The following is a 21,662-nucleotide window of genomic DNA, read 5'->3' on the forward strand; positions in this document are numbered from 1 at the left end:
TACGCGCATCAAATGCCACTTGGTGCGCGCCCGATATGCACATCCATAAATATTTTGGAACCACTTATCGGACGCATGCCAAAAATGAAATTACCACAAGAGCCACGGAGTAACTCCATTTGGCGCGTGTGGCTTAGTAAAAGGGCCCCTTTATAAATATTTTCACGATAGCCTGAAGGTTTATAATGGCTGATTCTTCTTCTTTCCCTGCAGGCTGTGGAAGGAGGGGTGGGGCTGCCCGTGGCCGTTCAGTGCGTGGCATTACCCTGGCAGGATGAACTCTGCCTGCGGTTCATGAAAGAGGTGGAGAGGCTGACCCAAGAGAAGAGGACAAGGAAGTAAACCTGTGCATACCACTCTCATGAAATTCATTAGTGGAGCCACTCTTAAAAAGTTAATACAGGAAGAATATTATTCGAGCATCTTAGAAAAACTGAATCGACCTCTGTAATATGAGGACAAAAAGGGCTGCAAATATTTGCAAATGGCTTGTCCCATCAATAGTGGATTTACGAGTGGCCCACTGGTGATGCATAATGAGGCCCTTTTCCGAAGGCACGGTAGGGTACTCAAAAACAGCACTAGTTCTACCACGGGGGGTGTTCCCAGCAATAATCGGCAGCGCACCCATTTTGTCACATGTTGCCTGATGACCATCAGGTTAGTGCGTGAACCCTTACCGCCTTCTAAATAGGAGGCAGGAAGGACTGACATGGTAAATGGCCAAGCACTAAATTGGAACTTTGCGCCTGACCATTACTGCCGCAAATGCAAATATTCAATAGGCACCAAATATCATTACAATTTGAAGGGAGCTCACAGTCAGTTAGTTCAGAATACGCTCTGCTTCATCACATTAACCTACATTTTCTAAAGCTCAATAGAGTCAGGGAATCGTAGTAGGATCTATCAGAGCAGCGTACGTGTCCCTATTTTGGCTAGATCATTCAATGAGCCAAGCATATTTTTTCAGGGCTGGTATCGCAATCCTCATCAATCCTGAGATATTACTCTTTTTAATTATACTTTTTTAGTGCTTTTTTCATTAGCATTTTATTTTCAGTTTTTCAATTTTTTATATGCTATACCCATATAGCGATTTCAAAGTAATACTTAGCTTTTACTAAGTTCTCAATACTGGAGACAGGATGTCACCGACATAGATCCATGTTTCGCGTTTCAACGCTGTTTCAAGGCAGTCTCCAAGAGTGTTTCTAACGGACGGCAGCTAAGAAAAAAATATGCTTGGCTCGTTGAATGATCTAGCCAAAATAGGGGCACGTATGCTGATCTGATAGATCCTACTATGATTTCCTAATGACCTTTAGAAAATGTAGGTTAATGTGGTAAAGCAGAGCGTATTCTGAACTATATGTAAATGCAAATAGCGCATTTTTGTAGCTGCGCTAAGGGGTGGCCGGCCACCTAATAGCTTGCCTTTGTAAAAGGACCTCAATATGAGAATTATTCCTGTTATGAATTTTAAAAGGAGCAGCTCCACAAATAGATTTTTAAAAAAAATCTTAGTGGCTTTAATGGAAATTTCAATTTCAATTTAGCATATATTTTCATACTGCTCTAATTAACCCTTTCCTCAGCGACCCTCCAGACCGGTCAAGACGCGTGGGTTATGTCCTCCTACCAGCAGAGGGAGACTGAGAAAACACTAAGCTTTTGAAGCCTGTATATATAACCTGTGCAGAACCTCCACTAGTCAGTATTTTCTCAGTCTCAGCAGAGGTAGCAGTTGACAGCCTGTGCAGTCTCCAATAGTCTGGTGAGGTAGTTTGTCATTGGGTCGTAGGATTTTTTCCTTCCAAACTTTATTCTGTTGCAGTACCCTGTACGTGTGTGTAAAAAAAAAAAAAAAAAAGTGCTTTGGGGCCCTGGATCCGGTGGGGCCCAGTTTTTCCCCCTGGGGTGTTACACCTATGTTTGGGTCCCTCCCCCTGTGCTGCTCTCTATTTCTGTTTGCTTGGCAGCTTTGTGCCTCGGCTGCTTTCTCAGTATTGTAGCCTTGAGTGCCTTACAATTTCCAGATGCCAGAGTTAGAGTACTGTGCCTTTAAGGTCAGTTATTCTATTTTGTTTTGCTTGGCAGCTTTGTGCCTCGGCTGCTTTCTCAGTATTGTAGCCTTGAGTGCCTTACAATTTCCAGCTGCCAGAGTTGGAGTACTGTGCCTTTAAGGGCATTTATTTCTTTATTTTCAGCAGACCGAACGGGGGTTTCAATTCCTTGCTGGAACGAGGGAGCAGCGCTTTCTTCAGTGCTTTTGCAGTGTGAGTGAGTTTTTGGTTTGGCGCGTTTGCGGAACAGCTTTTCCCTTCCCTCGTGGTTTATGGCGGCCCAGCTCCTCCGATGTCGCGCGTGCTTGTGGCGAGGGCTAGAGGCGCCGGGCGCTCAGTGTAGCTTTGCGGTGTGCCTATAAAGGTGGCTGCAGCTCCCCCCATCTTGACCGCGGAGGGATCGATGGTGTCGGGAGTCTCCGGGTCAGCGGGAGCGTAGGCAGAGCCGCTGTCAGCGGGAACAGTTTCGGCGGGAACGGCCGCCATCTTGAGTCCAACGTGGCCTGTGGAGCCAGCTGTTTTTGGGCCTGCGGCCTCCGTTTTTTGCACAAAAGGGCCTAATGACGTTCCAGGAATGGTGGGCTTTCCTCCAGATTTTGTCTGGACGCGGTATCAGGCCTGGAGATCGGGACCCCCCCCCCAATTGGAAGAGGGGGCTGTTTCCGTCTTGGCTGAGAGACCACGGTTAGAGTGGTCAGAGGACAGGCAATGTTTTTCTCCTGTAGCTGCAGAAGCTGCGCTTAGTGATCTGGGGGAGTCAGATGGAATTGTTGGCTCTCAGGAGCAGGATTGTTGGATTCCTGGAGAGGATCCTTCAGTAGTGCGGATTTTCCATAGAGATGAGCTGTCAGAACTCATAGATCAGGTGTCGTCCACCCTTCAGTTTGGTCCTGAGGTGGCTTTGGGGGAAACTGTCCAAGATCCGTTGGTGAAGGGCATTCAGCGTCAGGCGTGATCCTTCCCTATGAACAAGGATCTCCGGGAGATGATTTGTCAGGAATGGGATTTGCCATGTAAGGTGGCAAAGGCAATGGCGAGGCTTTATCCCCTCCCTCAGGACGATAGGGATTCCTTTAAGGCTCCCACGGTAGATGCAGTAGTGACGGCAGTAATTATAGCTACGGCTATCCTGGTTGATGGAGGAATGGCCCTCTGTGATCCTCAGGATAGGAGGTTGGGATCTTTTCTCTAGCGTAGTTTTGTTTTGTCGGCTCTAGCCCTGCAGGCCTCAGTTTGTGGGGTTCTGGTAGCTCGGGCATGTTTTCATTGGGCCGAGAAGCTCCTGGATGATTCGGTAGATGTTGGTTCTTCTGGGGGTCAGGAGTTAGCCAACTTGGACATGGGTTCATCCTTTTTGTCTGAGGCTTTTATGATGTGTTGCGTACTTCAGACAAAAAATATGGCTATGGTTGTGGGTCTCTGCCACTTAAGGGAGCTATGCTCTTTGGAGAAGATTTGGACAAGTTAGTGTGAGGTCTTAGTGATACCAAGGTTCTATGGCTTCCAGATTTTCGGTTCAAGGCAGGGGCCAGAACTAGTTCCTCTTGGGGACGGTTTAGGGAGGCTCAGCGATATAGGCCAGGCAGATCGAGTGGGACCTACCCCTAGCTGTCTGTTCGTCTGTCCAATTTAGATTGTAAGCTCTGTTGAGCAGGGACTGTCTTTTCATGTTAAGTTGTACAGCGCTGCGTAAGTCTAGTAGCACTATAGAAATGTTTAATAGTAGTAGTAGTAGTAGTAGTAGGACCTCTAGGGGTCGGTTTTTCCAGCGCACACAGTTCTTTCGTGAGAGTCATCGCGGAGGGCGTGGCTTTTCCACGGGAGGTTAGTATTCAGGCCGCAATTCCCAATGAAGGTGTGTGGGCTCAGGCGCTGGTGCATGTTGGGGCTCGGCTGAGTCTGTTTTACCAGAGCTGGGCCCAAATCAGGTCAGATCAGTGGGTTCTCGAGGTGTTTCGAGGTGGATATGCGCTGGAATTCGAAAGCTGTTCTCCCGAAGTGTTTCTAGAATCCCTCTGTCAGTCTTGGAGCAAGAGGGCAGCAGTGAGGGACACTCTGCGGTGGCTGCTCGCGTTGGGAGCCGTGGTTCCTGTTCCTTCAGATCAGCAACGCTCAGGGTGCTATTTGATCTATTTTGTGGTCCACAAGAAAGAGGACACTTTTCGTCCCATTTTAGATCTCAAAAGGGTCAATGCGGCACTCAAGGTGCCCTCTTTTCGGATGGAGACGTTGCGGTCGGTCACTGGTGCGGTCCGGAAAGGAGAGTTTCTCACTTCTCTGGATTTGACGGAAGCTTATCTTCACTTTCCTTCGTGCGGCCTTTTGGTTCCAAGTTACAGGGTCCAATTTGTCGGTTCCTTGCAGAGAAGGCGCCGACGGCCCGTACTTATTGTCAGGTCCTGGGCCTGATGGCGGCGACCATAGAGGTAGTTTGATGCTGCTTTTAACTCCTAACCCTTATTCACTTGTTCAGAACCCTTATTTTATCATCCTCACTTTAATATTCCCTTATCTCGTTTGTCCTGTTTGTCTGTCCTAATTAGATTGTAAGCTCTGTTGAGCAGGGACTGTCTCTTCATGTTGAAGTGTACAGCGCTGCGTACGTCTAGTAGCGCTATAGAAATGATAAGTAGTAGTAGTAGTAGTAGTAGTTCCGTGGGCCAGGGCGCACATGCGTCAGGTACAGTCAGCTCTGCTCAGTCATTGGTCCCCTCTGTCGCAGGACTTGGAGATGTGTTGTCCGCTGTCGGTGGTCCCTCATCTCAGTCTCCGCTGGTGGCTCAACCCGCGCAATTTGGGAAAAGGAATGCCGTTGGAGTCCCCACAGGGGCTGGTAATGGTCACGGATGCCAGTCTGCAAGATTGGGGGGCACATTGTCTCGGTCAGGTAGCTCAAGGCCGCTGGTCTCGGGCAGAAGCAGAATGGTCCATCAACCGGCTGGAAACTCGGGCCATTCGAGTGGCGCTCCAGGCCTTGCTGTCGGTGGTTCGCCACAAGGCAGTCCGAGTGCTTTGCGACAACACCATGGCAGTAGCGTATGTCAACCGTCAAGGGGGGACGAAGAGCCTTGGCAGTGCAGTTGAACTCATCTTCAGGCTCTCTTGGCAGCGCATGTGGCCGGGGTAGGTCACATAGATGCAGATTATCTCAGCAGGCACACTCTAGATCCCAGAGAGTGGTCTTTTCTTCGGTCAGTGTTCCAGCGAGTTGTGTCGGTCTGGGGACTTTCGGTGATAGATCTTAGGGCAACGGCTCGCTATGTGCAAGTTCAGAGATTTTTTTTTTTCAGTCGCTGAAGAGACCCTCGAGCAGAGGGAATCGACGCTCTTCTGTTGCCTTGGCCTCGGTAGTGGCTGTATGTGTTTCCTCCGTGGCTGTTAGTCGGTCAAGTAATATAGCGCATCGAACTTCACTCCGGTCGGGTGATTCTGGTGGCTCCGGATTGGCAGCGTCGACCATGGTACGGAGACCTGGTGCGGTTGGCAGGGGCGGCGGCCCTGCCTTTGTTGGGATCAGTTCTGTGTCAAGGCCTGATAATCATGCCGGATCCGGCTCGGTTTTCGCTTACGGCTTGGCTCTTGAGCGGCACAAGTTGAAGAGGGGGCTTTCATCCAGTGGCTTTGCTACGATGTTGAGTTCCCGTAGACGATCCACTTCCTTGGCGTATGTCCGGGTTTGGAGAATCTTTGAGTACTGGTGTGAAGACCATCGAGTTCGGCCGTGTCGCTCTTCGGTGGCGGAAGTTTTGGAATTTTTGCACGATGGTGTTGATAGGGGTCTGGCCTTATCTACACTGAAGGTTCAGGTGGCAGCTTTGTCATGTTTTCGTGGGAAGCTTCAGTGAAAGTCCTTCGCTTCTGTGCCTGAGGTAGTGCGTTTTTTGAAGGGTGTTAAGTTGCTGCGTCCGCCTCAGTGACGGATGGTGCCTCCGTGGGATTTGAAGCTAGTTTTGGATGCTTTGATCGGGCCTCTGGTATCGGCATCTTGTAAGGATTTATCTTTAAAGACGGTCTTGTTGGTGGCGATTACTTCAGCACGGAGGGTTTCAGAGCTTCAGGCTTTGTCTTGTAGGGAACCATTTTTGTCCTTTCTGAGGGAAAGGTTTCGTTGCGGACGGTGCTTTCCTTTTTTGCCCAAGGTGGTTTCCGAGTTCCATGTTAATCAGATCATCTCTCTGCCAGTGTTGGGTGATATGGCTGGAGATTCGGAGCAGCGTGGTATTGCCAAGCTGGATGTCAGGAGAGTTTTGAGTTATTATCTCTCTGGAACTCAGGACTTCAGAGCCTCTGACCGTTTGTTCGTTCTTCATGCTGGCCCAAAGAAGGGTGCAGCGGCTCCTAAGGTGACCATAGCACGGTGGTTGAAGGAGGCGGTTTCATCTGCTTACTTGGTGAAGGGTCCTGTGGTGCCTAGGGGCTGGCCTGCTCATTCCACTAGGGGAATGGCAGCCTCGTGGGCGGAGAATAGTATGATTTCTCCGTTAGATATTTGTCGGGCTGCGGTTTGGTTTTCGTTGCATTCCTTTGTGAAGCATTATAGGATTCCTGTGCATGCAAAGGACAAGGTGCGCTTTGGGGCAGCAGTTTTGACCTCTGGCCTTAGTAGGTCCCTCCCGTAAGTTAGTTACTGCTCTGGTACGTCCCACGCGTCCTGACCGGTCTGGAGGGTCGCTGAGGAAGGTGAAATTAGATCTTACCTGCTAATTTTCTTTCCTCTAGGCCCTCCAGACCGGTCAAGAGCCCGCCCTGTCTGTATTGGAGGCCAGGAGGTGTGTTTGTTGGATAATTCTTGGCTTCTGTAGATTGTTGTTTCTCTAATTGCAGACTCTGTTTATTTCTGTTTTCTGATAGGAGTCTGGGACAGGTGGGGCTCTTCTTTGATGGTCCACCTGTAGAAGCCCAACTGTTTTATCAAAGGCAAAGGAACATGTTTCCGTAAGAGCAAGCGGAAGATGTTTCTTGTTTTTGCAGTTTACTGTGACCACGTACAGGGTTGCTAGTTGTTGTTAGTGTTTTTTGTTTCTCTGCTTTGTCAGGGTTATACTGGCTAGTGGAGGTTCTGCACAGGTTATATATACAGGCTTCAAAAGCTTAGTGTTTTCTCAGTCTCCCTCTGCTGGTAGGAGGACGTAACCCACGCGTCTTGACCGGTCTGGAGGGTCTAGAGGAAAGAAAATTAGCAGGTAAGATCTAATTTCACCTTATAGTAGATTTAACCAGCGCTACAATTCATGTTCATTGCTGAAAACAATTAATCAACAAGAGCCTTCAAATCCGGAACAAGCCCTTTAATCAGTTGTATAAATAGATGCTGTACATCATTGACCCGACACAGGCTGTGTTTCGGCACTCAATGCCTGCATCAGGGGTAGAACAACATAAAAGTCCAAAATGACATAGCCCAACACCGGGCTTCTGATAATGATAATTGACCTGTCAGGGAGTTGATCTTCTAGCGATCCGTTCACCGTAGAGCAGACAAAATATGACTCCATGACAGATCAATTATTATTATCAGAAGCCCGGTGTTGGGCTGTGATGAAATGGATAAGAAAGTGAGGTATTTTACATTGTAAACATTCATAAGTTTGAAATAATTGTAACATTAATCTAATTGTATAAAAAGAAATGCACTAAAATAAACAAGCAGATAAAAATGAGATCAAAATGAGATTTAACAACTGATGATGGATGGATGATAATTAGATTAATGTTACAAATATTTCAAACTTATGAGTGTTTACAATGTAAAATTCATTTTATGTATGTCACTATTGTTTATTCATAAGTACATAAGTGTTGCAATACTCAGAAAGACCAAAGGTCCATCAAGCCCAGCATCCTGTTTCCAACAGTGGCCAATCCAGGTCACAAATACCCGGCAAGATCCCAAAAAAGTACAAAACATTTTATACTGCTTATCCCAGAAATAGTGGATTTTCCCCAAGTCCATTTAATAGTGGTCTATGGACTTTTCCTTTAGGAAGCTGTCCAAACCCTTTTTAAACTCCGCTAAGCTAACTGCCTTTACCACATTCTCTGGCAACTAATTCCAGAGTTTAATTACACATTGAGTGAAGAAACAATTTCTCTGATTCATTTTAAATTTACTACATTGTAGCTTCATCGCATGCCCCCTAGTCCTAGTATTTTTGGAAAGCGTGAACAGACGCTTCACATCTACCTGTTCAACTCCACTCATTATTTTATAGACCTCTATCATATCTCACCTCAGCCGCCTTTTCTCCAAGCTGAAGAGCCCTAGCCGCTTTAGCCTCGTCCCATCCCCTTTATAATTTCCGTCGCCCTTCTCTGCACATTTTCTAATTCCACTATATCTTTTTTGAGATGTGGCGACCAGAATTGAACACAATATTCGAGGTGCGGTCGCACCATGGAGCAATACAAAGGCATTATAATGTCCTCATTTTTGTTTTCCACTCCTTTCCTAATGATACTTAACAATCTATTTGCTTTCTTAGCCGCAGCAGCACACTGAGCAGAAGGTTTCAAAGTATCATCAACGACGACACCTAGATCCCTTTCTTGGTCTGTGACTCCTAACGTGGAACCTTGTATGAAGTAGCTATAATTCGGGTTCCTCTTTCCCACATGCATCACTTTGCACTTGCTCACATTAAACGTCATCTGCCATTTAGATGCCCAGTCTCCCAGTCTCGTAAGGTCCTCTTGTAATTTTTTACAATCCTCCCACGATTTAACGACTTTGAATAACTTTGTGTCATCAGCAAATTTAATTACCTCACTAGTTACTCCCATCTCTAGGTCATTTATAAATATGTTAAAAAGCAGTGGTCCCAGCACAGACCCCTGGGGAACCCCACTAACTACCCTTCTCCATTGAGAATACTGACCATTTAACTCTACTCTCTGTTTCCTATCTTTTAACCAGTTTTTAATCCACAATAGAACACTACCTCCTATCCCATGATTCTCCAATTTCCTCTGGAGTCTTTCATGAGGTACTTTGTCAAACACCTTCTGAAAATCCAGATACACAATATCAACCGGCTCACCTTTATCCACATATTTGTTCACCCCTTCAAAGAAATGTAGTAGATTGCTGAGGCAAGATTTCCCTTCACTAAATCCATGTTGACTTTCCTGCTTATAATCGAACGAGAAAAACGCCCAAGTTCCGACCTAAATCGGGAGATGGACGTTTATCTCACAAAAACGAATAAAGCGGTATAATCGAAAGCCGATTTTTGGACGTTTTCAACTGCACTCCGTTGCGGATGCGGACAAAGTTGATGGGGGCGTGTCAGAGGTGTGGCGAAGGCGGAACTGGGGCGTGGTTATCTGCCGAACAAAGATGGGCGCATTTTACTGATAATGGGAAAAAAGTATGCGTTTTTAGCTAGAATTTAGGACACTTTTTCTGGACCCTGTTTTTTCAAGAATAAGGCCCCAAAAAGTGCCCTAAATGACCAGATGACCACTGGAGGGAATCGGGGATGACCTCCCCTGACTCCCCCAGTGGTCACTAACCCCCTCCCATCACAAAAAAATGATGTTTCACAAATTTTTATTTTCACCCTCAAATGTGATACCCAGCTCCCTGGCAGCAGTATGCAGGTCACTGGAGGAGTTGTTAGGGGGTGCAGTGGACTTCAGGCAGGTGGACCCAGGCCCATCCCCCCTACCTGTTACAATTGTGCTGCTTAATGCTTATTAGTCGTCCAACCCCCCAAACCCACTGTACCCACATGTAGGTGCCCCCCTTCACCCCTTAGGGCTATAGTAATGGTGTAGACTTGTGGGCAGTGGGTTTTGAGGGGGATTTGGGGGGCTCAACACACAAGGGAAGGGTGCTATGCACCTGGGAGCTCTTTTACCTGTTTTTTTGGTTTTGTAAAAGTGCCCCCTAGGGTGCCCGGTTGATGTCCTGGCATGTGAGGGGGACCAGTGCACTACGAATCCTGGCCCCTCCCACGAATAAATGTCTTGGATTTATTCGTTTTTGAGCTGGGCGCTTTCATTTTCCATTATCGCTGAAAAACAAAAACGCCCAGCTCACACATTGTTGAATAAAACATGGGCGTCTATTTTTTCCCAAAATACGGTTCGGTCCGCCCCTTCACGGACCCGTTCTCGGAGATAAACGCCCATAGAGATAGACGTTTTCGTTCAATTATGCCCCTCTTTGTCTCATTAATCCATGCTGTAACTTGTTATTTATTTTGCTTTCGTATGTAGATCCAATAGACCCCTGATGCAGGCCTATGTGCTGAAACACGGCCGTGTCGTGTCATTTTTTAGCTGTTGATATTAAAGACTTCCTGAGATCCTTTTTGCGCAGTCCTCTCTTTCTTATCCATTGCTTTTGTTGCACATGAGGGTTTTCTGCTGCCCGTCTCATCTTCCGCCAGGGTCGCTTTTACTCATACTACCCCTCTCTTCAAGACCCTTCACTGGCTCCCTATCCGTTTTCGCATCCTGTTCAAACTTCTTCTACTAACCTATAAATGTACTCACTCTGCTGCTCCCCAGTATCTCTCCACACTCGTCCTTCCCTACACCCCTTCCCGTGCACTCCGCTCCATGGATAAATCCTTCTTATCTGTTCCCTTCTCCACTACTGCCAACTCCAGACTTCGCGCCTTCTGTCTCGCTGCACCCTACGCCTGGAATAAACTTCCTGAGCCCCTACGTCTTGCCCCATCCTTGGCCACCTTTAAATCTAGACTGAAAGCCCACCTCTTTAACATTGCTTTTGACTCGTAACCACTTGTAACCACTCGCCTCCACCTACCCTCCTCTCTTCCTTCCCGTTCACATTAATTGATTTGATTTGCTTACTTTATTTATTTTTTGTCTATTAGATTGTAAGCTCTTTGAGCAGGGACTGTCTTTCTTCTATGTTTGTGCAGCGCTGCGTATGCCTTGTAGCACTATAGAAATGCTAAATAGTAGTAGTAGTAGTTTTCCTCCTCCTTTTTGTTTTCCTGTTGACCCCTGAAGAAGGCGTTGAGTGCCGAAACACAGCCCTGTCGGGTCAATGATGTACAGCATCTATTTATACAACTGATTAAAGGACCCATTCCGGATTTGAAGGCTCTTGGTGCTTTTTTTCTTCTATTGCTTGTTGTGTTCTTCGAATCTCTCTCTGTACTGCTGAAAAAAAAAATTAAGAACATATGAATTCAACATCTCCTTGTAATAGTTTGATTCCAGCATTTAAAACGTTTGTTTTCACCCTCTGTAAAGCTCCCTGTAACTCAATATGTTTTTCTATATAGTAGCCAAAACCGAAGTTTGATAGTCCCTCTCTCCAGTACTTCTGGCAGATTTTGCCCTCTATCTCGCAGGAATTTCCTTTAATAAAAATACAAGCTATTCACGCTATGATTTGTCTGGTTGTGGTGGTCTTACACATTGTTGGGATAAATAAAATAGAGGATTTAATGCCACAGATACTTTACTGGAAGACTTTACGGGAGGCGGGGCTGGTGGTTGGGAGGCGGGGATAGTGCTGGGCAGACTTGTACGGTCTGTGACAGAGCCGGTGGTTGGGAGGAGGGGCTGGTGGTTGGGAGGCGGGGATAGTGCTGGGCAGACTTATACGGTCTGTGCCCTGAAGAGCACAGGTACAAATCAAAGTAGGGTATACAGAAAAAGTAGCACATATGAGTTATCTTGTTGGGCAGACTGGATGGACCGTGCAGGTCTTTCTCTGCCGTCATCTACTATGTTACTTCAACAAGAGCAGGTCTTACAATAAAATGCCCAACGTGGAACAATTTTTCATTTTTCCGAATTGGTGGCCATGCATTAATATTAACTTTCAAACAATCCCTCACTGAAAAAAAACAGTGTACAGAAATTGCACGGAGGAAAAAGCCTCAGCAAGCCTTATCTGCAATCATAGGCATAAAAACCTCCCCATTATGTGAATATTTTTACAAGTTTTATATTTGATTTGAAAACCCTTCACACTTAACATAGCAAAATGGCCACCTCCACAGCAGCGAATAGTCAGCTTAAGAAGTGCCGGTATGAAATCAAACATAAAAATTGTAAAAATATTATTCACATAATGGACATGGGAGGTTTTTTTATGCCCATGATTTCAGTTAAGCCTTGAAATGACCACTTTCTGAATGGTTAAGGCTTGCTGAGGCTTTTTCCTCCGTGCAATTTCTGTACACTGGTTTTTCAGTGAGGGAATGTTTGATTAATTGTGTAGCTCACTTCCTTCATCGTGTGTTAGTGCATGTCTTAAGTTTGCCATTAGTGCATGGGCATTAATAAAAAATTAGTGCATGAAACCTTATCGAAACCTATTTTTCAGGCAGTAAGGGCTCGTACAGTAATCCTGCATTAATCAGTTAGTAATGCAGATGCACTGATTAGAGCAGAAAAGCCCACCCTTTGCTCTCAGACACTGGATAGTTTAAATTTACATGTAACATTATGTACAATTAAAAAAAAAACCCTGAGAAAACAGAAAAGAACAGAGCATTTGAAAAAGTATAAACCTTGTTAGTTCCAATAGTTAGTGGGGGAGGGAGACTGTGGAGGTCTCCTGAGGTTATCCTCTATATTGTCACCTATTGGTTGCTATCTGACTTTGATGGCAGCAAGTCTGGTTGTTCTTTCAGCTATGGACAAATCGTTCTTTCTGACTGGGTACTGTGTGTTCCACTGAAATGGAGATTTAGAGAATTAGCATCTTTCTTGTTTTCCAGCATCACCTGCAACGCTAACAAAAAGCAAATATTTATTTATTGCATTTGTATCCCACATTTTCCCACCCATTTACAGGCTCAATGTGGCTTACAGAGTCTTGTTATGGTTTTGCCATTCCAGGATATTAGATATGATTAGTGATGTAGAAGTGTTAAATAGGGAAAGAAGAAAAGGTTTAGGTGGATAAATAAAGAGATTAAAGAAATTAGACTGTCGTAGCTGGGCGAGTTGGCGAGGTGATTTAGTAAGGTTATGGGTTTTCTTTGTAAGCCTTGTTGAAGAGATGTGTCTTCAGAGATTTTCCTTTTTTTTTTTTTCTGAGGGTTGGAAAGATTTTTCACCTATGTGTACATGGGAAGTACATGCATGTTCTATAGAATACTGACACAGGTGTGACCGTTACATTTATGTAAGTGTGAGCTGGGCACTAACAGTGTTCTATCTGGCTGATATTGAAAGTGATTTAAGTGGGCAAGAGAAGCTCCTGTTTGCTCAAGTTGCCTGGGGCCTTCCAACAGCCAATATTCAGCGGCACTTAACTGGGCAGGAGTCTGACCAGGCCCCCCCCCCCCCCCAAAGTCAGGGAAATCAGAAAACAGCAAGGCAGTTGGTCCGCCAAATCCAATGTGGAAAATAAAATAATGAAGCAGACCTTGTAAAAAAACAGTCTTTATTAGTAGAATATTAGTGGTTTTTTTGAGAGACCGTTCCCAGAATTTAGTTTCTATGTTTTTACAGCCACACCAGCCTGGTTTATTTTGAAGTTTTTATCAGCTGGTGACCTATTTCCCCAGACGCAGCCATTTTTATACTGGCGAAACATGGCCACGTCGGGCATTTCATGTTGAATACCTGGCAGCTTTTAATCTACTAATAAAGACTTTGGTTTTTTTTTTACATGGTCTGCCTCATTGTTTTATTTTCTAAGTCAGGGAAGGTACAGGGGTTGGCATTGGGGAGGAGCTGGCTGTTATGAGGGCGCTGGGACATGTATAGCTAACCGGCCAAGTTATAACATCTCAAAAACTGTTCTAACCTGATCGATGTAGCTATGTGGGTCCACTCCCAGCCGATATTCAGTGTCGCATAACTTTTTAAAAAAGTTTCTTTCTCCTTCCTCCCAAACTCCTTCCCCCCCCCCCCCCCCCCCCCCGAGCAGCCCCTTTCCTTCCAGCTTGTGACATTACTGAAACCCGCTCCCCCTAGAACATCCTTCCAGCCCCCAAAGGCTCAATAGCCCCCCCCCCAGGTCTACCTCTTATTATTGGTGGTCTGGCAGGGGCAATGGCGGCAGGGCCACTCACTCCTGCTTCTAGTGGAAGCTATGTCAAAGTGGCTGACGCAACCTCTCATAGCAGCCTTATGGTCCTACACGCCACAGATTATAGCCAATTAGGAGGTAATTTAATAATTAAATTACATTCACAACTGACACTATTCTGTAACCTGTGTGCACAGCTTTGTGTGCTCAGCATGAAATTGTGCGTGAAAATGTATAGAATTAAGGGGTTTCTGTACAGTTAAGCAGTTTAGAAAGCAGAGGCGTAGTCAGACATGGGATTTTGGGTGGGCATGGGCCCAAAGTGGATGGGCACACAATTTCTCCTCCCCCTGCACTTTCGGCCCCCACCCCTGCACCAGCGACCCCCATCAAATAAAATACCTGAGCTGGCGGGGATCCCCAAGCCCCACCAGCTGGAAGAGTTCCTCCAATGGCCAGAACACGTCAATCCCCTAGCTGCTGCAGTCAGTGACAGTATCCATGTGTTGCTGCTGCACTGGCCTCTTCCCTCCTGCACATGCTCAGTTTTCACGCCAGGGGCATAGTCAGACTTCAGCGGGAGGGGGGTCCAGAGCCCGAGGTGAGGGGGCACATTTTAGCCCCCCCCCCGACGCCGCTGACCCCCCCCCCCCCACTGCCACCACCACCACCAACAACTTTGATCCCCCCCGCCAATGACCCTGCTGAGAGTCTCGACCCCCCCCTCCCGCCGTCAACCCTCCCCCGCCATCGCCGACCTTTGCTGGCGGTGGACCCCAACCCCCGCCAGCTGAGGTCCTCTTCTTCCGGCGCAAGGCTTCGTTCTGTTTCTGTGAGTCTGATGTCCTGCTTGTTGTACGCGACAGCCAGCCTAGGAAACATGCTAGAACTGCAAATATGCAGACGACGGAGAACATACACACCACACAGCCGTGGGAGCAGAAAAACTACACTGTCATAGCTACTCTTATTGGTCATGTAGGTTTGTCTTCAGTAGATTGTAAGCTCAATAGACCAGGCGCTGTCCGTTATGTGTGTCAGTACAGCGCTGTGTACACCTGGTAGCATCATAGAAATGATAAGTAGTAGGAGCAGTAGTACTGGCGATGAAGCAGAACTAGAGACTTCTTGTCAAGTCATAGACATAGAAAAGCTCCACAGTCCGCACATTTGGGGAGGAGAATTACAAAGCTACGATTTGTAAAGGGAGCCGAAAAAGAAGTTGGATTGAGACTTACACTGTTGCTGTGTGAGAGCTTTGTCCTTCATTTCAATCGGAGGAACATATCACAAACATTTTGGAAAGCATCAGCCTTTTTGAAATAAGCCTCCTTTGCCATTGGTGTGACCCCTGACGCAGGTGGGGTAGCACCGAAACACGGCCCGTGTCGGGTCTTTCTTCAATCAAAGTTCACTATTAAAGGATTTTTTTAAAATGAAAGAACTGTGTTCCTTTTGTTTTTAAAGGTCCTCTGTGCTGTTTTTCTTGCTTGGTGTTTCTTGTACTTAGTTCCCTCTCTTTGTTACATTATTTATGAAGACGTTTTGCAAAAAAATACATGCAATTAAAACTTACTTGATACAGAAAACATGGCAATTAATGCTGATGTAGCAATTTGGAAAAAGAAAAGAAGAAAAAAGAATATACTCAGGAGCTCAGTCAAGATCGGGAGGCGGGGCCGGTGGTTGGGAGGCGGGGATAGTGCTGGGCAGACTTATACGGTCTGTGCCAGAGCCGGTGGTGGGAGGCGGGGATAGTGCTGGGCAGACTTGTACGGTCTGTGCCAGAGCCGGTGGTTGAGAGGCAGGGCCGGTGGTTGGGAGGCGGGGATAGTGCTGGGCAGACTTATACGGTCTGTGCCAGAGCCGGTGGTGGGCAGCGGGACTGGTGGTTGGGAGGCAGGGATAGTGCTGGACAGACTTGTACGGTCTGTGCCAGAGCTGGTGGTTGGGAGGAGGGGCCGGTGGTTGGGAGGCGGGGATAGTGCTGGGCAGACTTATACGGTCTGTGCCAGAGCCGGTGGTGGGAGGCGGGGATAGTGCTGGGCAGACTTGTACGGTCTGTGCCAGAGCCGGTGGTTGGGAGGCAGGGACGGTGGTTGGGAGGCGGGGATAGTGCTGGGCAGACCTATACGGTCTGTGCCAGAGCCGGTGGTGGGCAGCGGGACTGGTGGTTGGGAGGCAGGGATAGTGCTGGACAGACTTGTACAGTCTGTGCCAGAGCTGGTGGTTGGGAGGAGGGGCCGGTGGTTGGGAGGCGGGGATAGTGCTGGGCAGACTTATATGATCTGTGCCAGAGCCGGTGGTGGGAGGTGGGGCTGGTGGTTGGGAGGCGGGGATAGTGCTAGGCAGACTTATACGGTCTGTGCCAGAGCCGGTGGTGGGAGGTGGGGCTGGTGGTTGGGAGGCGGGAATAGTGCTGGGCAGACTTATACGGTCTGTGCCCTGAAGAGCATAGGTACAAATCAAAGTAGGGTATACACAAAAAGCAGCAAATATGAGTTATCTTGTTGGGCAGACTGGATGGACCGTGCAGGTCTTTTTCTGCCGTCATCTATGTTACTATGTTAAATTAGTCACAGCAGTAGCACATTTTCCCTCAGTCTTCAAACCCAAAAGGACCCCAGAAAACTCATAGGAATAATACCAAAGAAAGAGCACTTTAGCTCCTTATAAGTAAAAAAAAACACACCAAACATGCCGAAATTCTAAGCCCCATCAGCGGTTTACCTACTTTAGTTGTCACTAGGGGCAGAGCACCCCCTCCTCTGAGCAAGGGGGTGGGAGGAACGGGCACGTGGCTGTCAGCTCTGCTGGTCCCCTGCCCCGGAACAGGAAGTTGACATCAGAGGGGGCAGGGGAACGACAGAGCCGACAACCACGTGCCTGCTCCGTGCACCTCCTGGCGGACTGCCCCCCACCCTTAGTATGCTAGAGACCCATATTGATGTCTAATGGTTTATCAGCTACCTGACTAGCAGCTGCTATTTGGATAGGAAACTTATTATCAAGAAAAGATTGCAATTGTTTAGGGTCAAAGACAACATATCAAAATTTTAACAAACATTTCTTGGGAAATCTAAAAACAAAACAAAAAGACTCCATTATTCTGAAGAACTTCATACGAAAGCTCAGAGAGTTCCCCTGTGTATACAACTGGAAAACGTTTTAGGTCTGTAGTATTATAATATAGTTTTGAGGCGTGAGTGCTTATAAATGCCACAACTCTGCAACACATCAACATCAAAGATCGTATTGGACATTATCTAACCCTTCCTATCTTCAACCCCTAATGTGCCTGAATCTTACCTACCTTATTCCGCCCTAACATCTATTTTTTTTATATTTTTTTATTACATTTGTACCCTGCACTTTCCCACTCATGGCAGGCTCAATGCGGCTTACATGGGGCAATGGAGGGTTAAGTGACTTGCCCAGAGTCACAAGGAGCTGCCTGTGCCTGAAGTGGGAATCCAACTCAGTTCCTCAGGACCAAAGTCCACCACCCTAACCACTAGGCCACTCCTCCACTGTTGCTACTATTTGAGATTCTACATGGAATGTTGCTATTCCACTAGCAACATTCCATGTAGAAGTCGGCCCTTGCAGATCACCAATGTGGCCGCGCAGGCTTCTGCTTCTGTGAGTCTGACGTCCTGCACGTACGTGCAGGACGTCAGACTCACAGAAACAGAAGCCTGCGTGGCCTTCTACATGGAATGTTGCTAGTGGAATAGCAACATTCCATGTAGAATCTTCAATAGTAGCAACATTCCATGTAGAATCTCCAATAGTATCTATTTTATTTTTGTTACATTTGTACCCTGCGCTTTCCCACTCATGGCAGGCTCAATGCGGCTTACATGGGGCAATGGAGGGTTAAGTGACTTGCCCAGAGTCACAAGGAGCTGCCTGTGCCTGAAGTGGGAATCGAACTCAGTTCCTCAGTTCCCCAGGACCAAAGTCCACCACCCTAACCACTAGGCCACTCCTCCACTGATTGTATTTGTTCCTCTACCGGACTTGGCGAATGCCTTTACGGTACTATGTAAGCCACATTGAGCCTGCAAATAGGTGGGAAAATGTGGGATACAAATGTAACAAATAAATAAATTAATTCCCTTCGAAGCACTCAGTGAAGAATGCACTCACTGATTAAGTGCATGCATTCATTATTCATTCCTATGTGTGCGCCAAGGTATCAGAAGGTCTCCACTAATCAAGCTGGTTAGTAAAATACCCAGTCATAGCAAAATGTTTATTTTACTCACAGCATAAATTAAAATTCCTTGGGGGTGGGGGGGGGAGCAGTTACAATGTGCTTTCAGAGCAAGTCTGTACAAGTTCTATTAACACGTGTGAAGAAGGGGATAAGGGAACAGAGAGGGGGGTACCGGCGGAGGAGAAGATAAGGCCCAGAGGAGGGGACAACCCAGACTCTTAGCTTAGGGAGTTCCACATGTCAGGAGAAAGCATAGATCATTTTCCCCAGAGGGCAGGAGGCAGGGTAAAAACTACAATTCCCAGCAGCCCTTGAGGAAGTCTTACAACAGAATCAAAGACTTCCTATCCCAGCAGCCCCCAGTGGAACCCAAGGGAAAGGCAGGTAAAGGTGAAACCCAAGACACAGAGGGGAGGCCAGGAATGGAGGGGAAGCCTCTAAGTAGAGCTAATCAGGGGGAGGAGGATCAGCTGGGGAATGGGTGGGGCGAGGAGCCCATGGAATGGAAGGGGGAAGAAAAGGAGGAAGAAGTGAGGCAAGAGGAGCCGATGGAGATTGCAGCTCTGGCAAGATCCACAAGTAAAAGGTTCAGACAGCAGGTAACTGCTTAAGGGTGCGGGGTCTTGGTAAACAAGGGAAGGCAGTGGCTATTGTGGAGGAGCCAGGGAGCGACGGGGTCAAGTGGGAGGAAGCCAGGAGATAGAGCTGGCCAGAGGAGGGAGGGGACCCCTGGGAGCTCTCTGCCTCTGAACTGCTGATGGGATTTCTAAACTGCCTGTTTGGAAATGCTTGTTTTCTTTGAACTGCTTGTTTTTATTTGTGGAATGTTTTTTGCTTTTGGGATTACTTATTTTGAATTGCATCATTGGGACTGCTGAGATTCATGTCCTGTTGGTTTATGAACTGCATTTTTGACACTGTGGAGATGCCTGAACTGCTTTGCTTTTGGAACTGCATTATTAAAAACTACTTTTTCTAAACTGTTTGTTTTGGGATTGCATTCTTGAAACCGCTGGAATAATTTCCCTGGTGGATATCTCAGGAGCTGTGCTGGAATAGTACTGCTGACGTACCTCAGGTCAGAGGGTACACCTGGAGGATTACAGGGAGTTGTACCTAAGTGGAATATCATATAGAAAACTTGGGCCGGAGGCCAGATTTTTCCTGAGAGAAGAGGAGGGATCCTTCACAAGTGGTGGCAGTGGTGGGATCTGGTCAGCAAACTTCCAAGTGGAAAAGGGCAGGGACCCTGTCTGAAGGAGCAACGGCCAGGAAGCCTCAGCGAGGTGGGGAGAGCCAACGCAGAGACAGGCACAGACCCGTTTCTGGTTCTGGTAAGCAGAATCGGGGGCAGGGACAAGGGAGGTGGTGAGTGAGGGTCCTGGGGGTGGGACCTGGAGAAGTGGTACCGCACTTGGAGGTCTCTGTGTTTTCCTTTCTCATAGGTGGTGGCCCGGGAGAGGTATGGATGCCAAGGATGTTTTTTCGTGGATGACGCTACAATTCCAAAAATAGCAGGAATTAGCAGAAAAGACGATTGGGGAATCTTTGGCGGCCACTCGGGCCCAGCAGCAACCGTTGTTGGACATGTTTCAGGATTTCATGCAGAGGGTCCCTCCCCAGTCCTCAGGGGAGCTCGAGTGGAGTAGGAGAGCAGAGCCGGAGCCAGCCTGAGGGAGATATGGAGGGACCTTTGTCAATGAACTGGCTTACCTGGGGCAAGTTGTCAGAAGGAGACAATGTAGATAACTTTTTATGTGCCTTTGAGAGGGTGGCTGGAGTGGCGAGGTGGCTGCCGAAACAGTGGGCCCTTCGGTTGGCTTCTTCCCTGTCCAGGGAGGCTCTAGCTGCTTTCAGGGATTTGCCACCCGCGGAAGCGGCCGATTATATGAAACTGAAGGACACTATTAGGGATAGGTATGGGCTGAGTGCTCAGGCCTATCGGAGACAATTTAGGGCCACCCAATGGAGCAAAGGGGAATCCCCTAGGGCCCTGGCAACCAAGTTGTTGGACCTGGCTAAGAGGTGGCTAGAACCTGAGAGGCATACAACTGTGGATATACTGCAGGAGGTGGTGTTAGAACAATTCCTACAGTCTGTACCTGGGGACATAAGGGTATTGGTAGTGAGGAAAGAGGGTGGATTACCTGAGGTAGGGCTATCCCCTCCCTGTCCCAAGGTCTTTGGGCTCGGGAAAGAGCAAAGGGGAGGAGTTCAGGACAGTCTGTGCTATCGATGCGGGGAAAAGGGACACTTCCGGAGTAGCTGCCCGGGTAGGGTGGGGTGGACCTCGCGGAGCTTCCCCAGGGTTAATTCAGGTTATACCCAGGAGGTGGAGAGAATCCTGGTGGTGGCCCTACTTGACTTCAAGGCAGATCAATCCATGTTTTCGAGGATGCTGTGGGAGAAGATAAGGGCGAAAAAAGGAGAGCAAGGGGAGACCTATGAGGGAGAGGTGAATATCCAATGTATCCACGGAGCCAGCACCCAGTACGCACTCCATAGGGTGAGCATCAAGGGGCCCGCAGGAAGGCTAAGAGTGGCGGTAGCTGTTGTGCCCTGGCTCCCTCAGGCAATGATCCTGGGTAAGGACTGGCCCCCGTTTGCGGAATGTTTGGGAAGGAAGGAAGGAAGTGATGGTAACTACCTGAGCTCAGGCTCAGGGGGGAATCAGAGACAGAGCCGGGCTTGGCCCAGATTTTCCTTTTCCAGGAGGGGGTACTAGGAGCCCTGGGGAAGACCCAGAAGGGAAAAAGAAAAAAAAGTTCAGAACAAAGGGAAAGGAGAGAGGCTTTAGAATGGGTACAAAGGGAGAGCTACCTACCTAGGGATTCAGGGTGGCTTAAGGAGCAGTTTCCCCATTTTTATAGGGAACAGGAGGCCGACCCTACACTGGAGTATGCCTGGGAGGGGGCTAGCAAGGAGGGCTAGGAAGTAGAAGAGGGAATATTGTACCGAATTCCGCCCACCTGGGAGAAGGGGAAACAACTAGTGGTACCCCGGGCATTTAGGCCCTTGTTGGTACGGATGGCCCATGACCACCCCCTTGGAGGGCGTAAGGGAACCCAAGCCACCCTAACTCAGGACCTAGACCGATTCTACTGGCCGGGCATTTATAAGGAGGTAGAAAGGTATTGCCACTCCTTTCCCAATTGCCAAAAGGTTGCGGATTGTGCGCCCCAGCGAGCACCCCTCTGTCCCTTGCCCAGGGTGGGCCAACCCATAGCCCGTATGGCTATGGACATTGTTGGACCAGTTACCAAGTCAGGAAAAGGGTATAGGTATGTGTTAGTAGTTATGGATATGGCTACCTGCTTTCTGTGGGCTATGCCGTTGAAGAATATCTCCGCTAGGGTAATTGCCACTGAATTAATTAAAATCTTCTGTGAGGTTGGATTCC

At 47.7% G+C, this 21,662-nt stretch overlaps 1 protein-coding gene across 1 annotated transcript in view; it reads left to right on the forward strand.

Annotated features, from left to right (window-relative positions):
• LOC115471769 (vitamin D3 hydroxylase-associated protein-like) overlaps nucleotides 1-827 on the forward strand; it is a 59,661-nt gene extending 58,834 nt beyond the window's left edge. The window contains exon 15 of the mRNA XM_030205590.1: nucleotides 214-827. Coding sequence (XP_030061450.1) covers nucleotides 214-342 — 129 coding nt within the window. The 3' untranslated portion in view covers nucleotides 343-827. The remainder of the gene's footprint in view (nucleotides 1-213) is intronic.
• The last annotated feature ends 20,835 nt before the right edge of the window (nucleotides 828-21,662 follow it).

This window comes from Microcaecilia unicolor, chromosome 6, assembly GCF_901765095.1.
Source record: "Microcaecilia unicolor chromosome 6, aMicUni1.1, whole genome shotgun sequence".
Taxonomy (NCBI): Eukaryota; Metazoa; Chordata; class Amphibia; order Gymnophiona; family Siphonopidae; genus Microcaecilia; species Microcaecilia unicolor.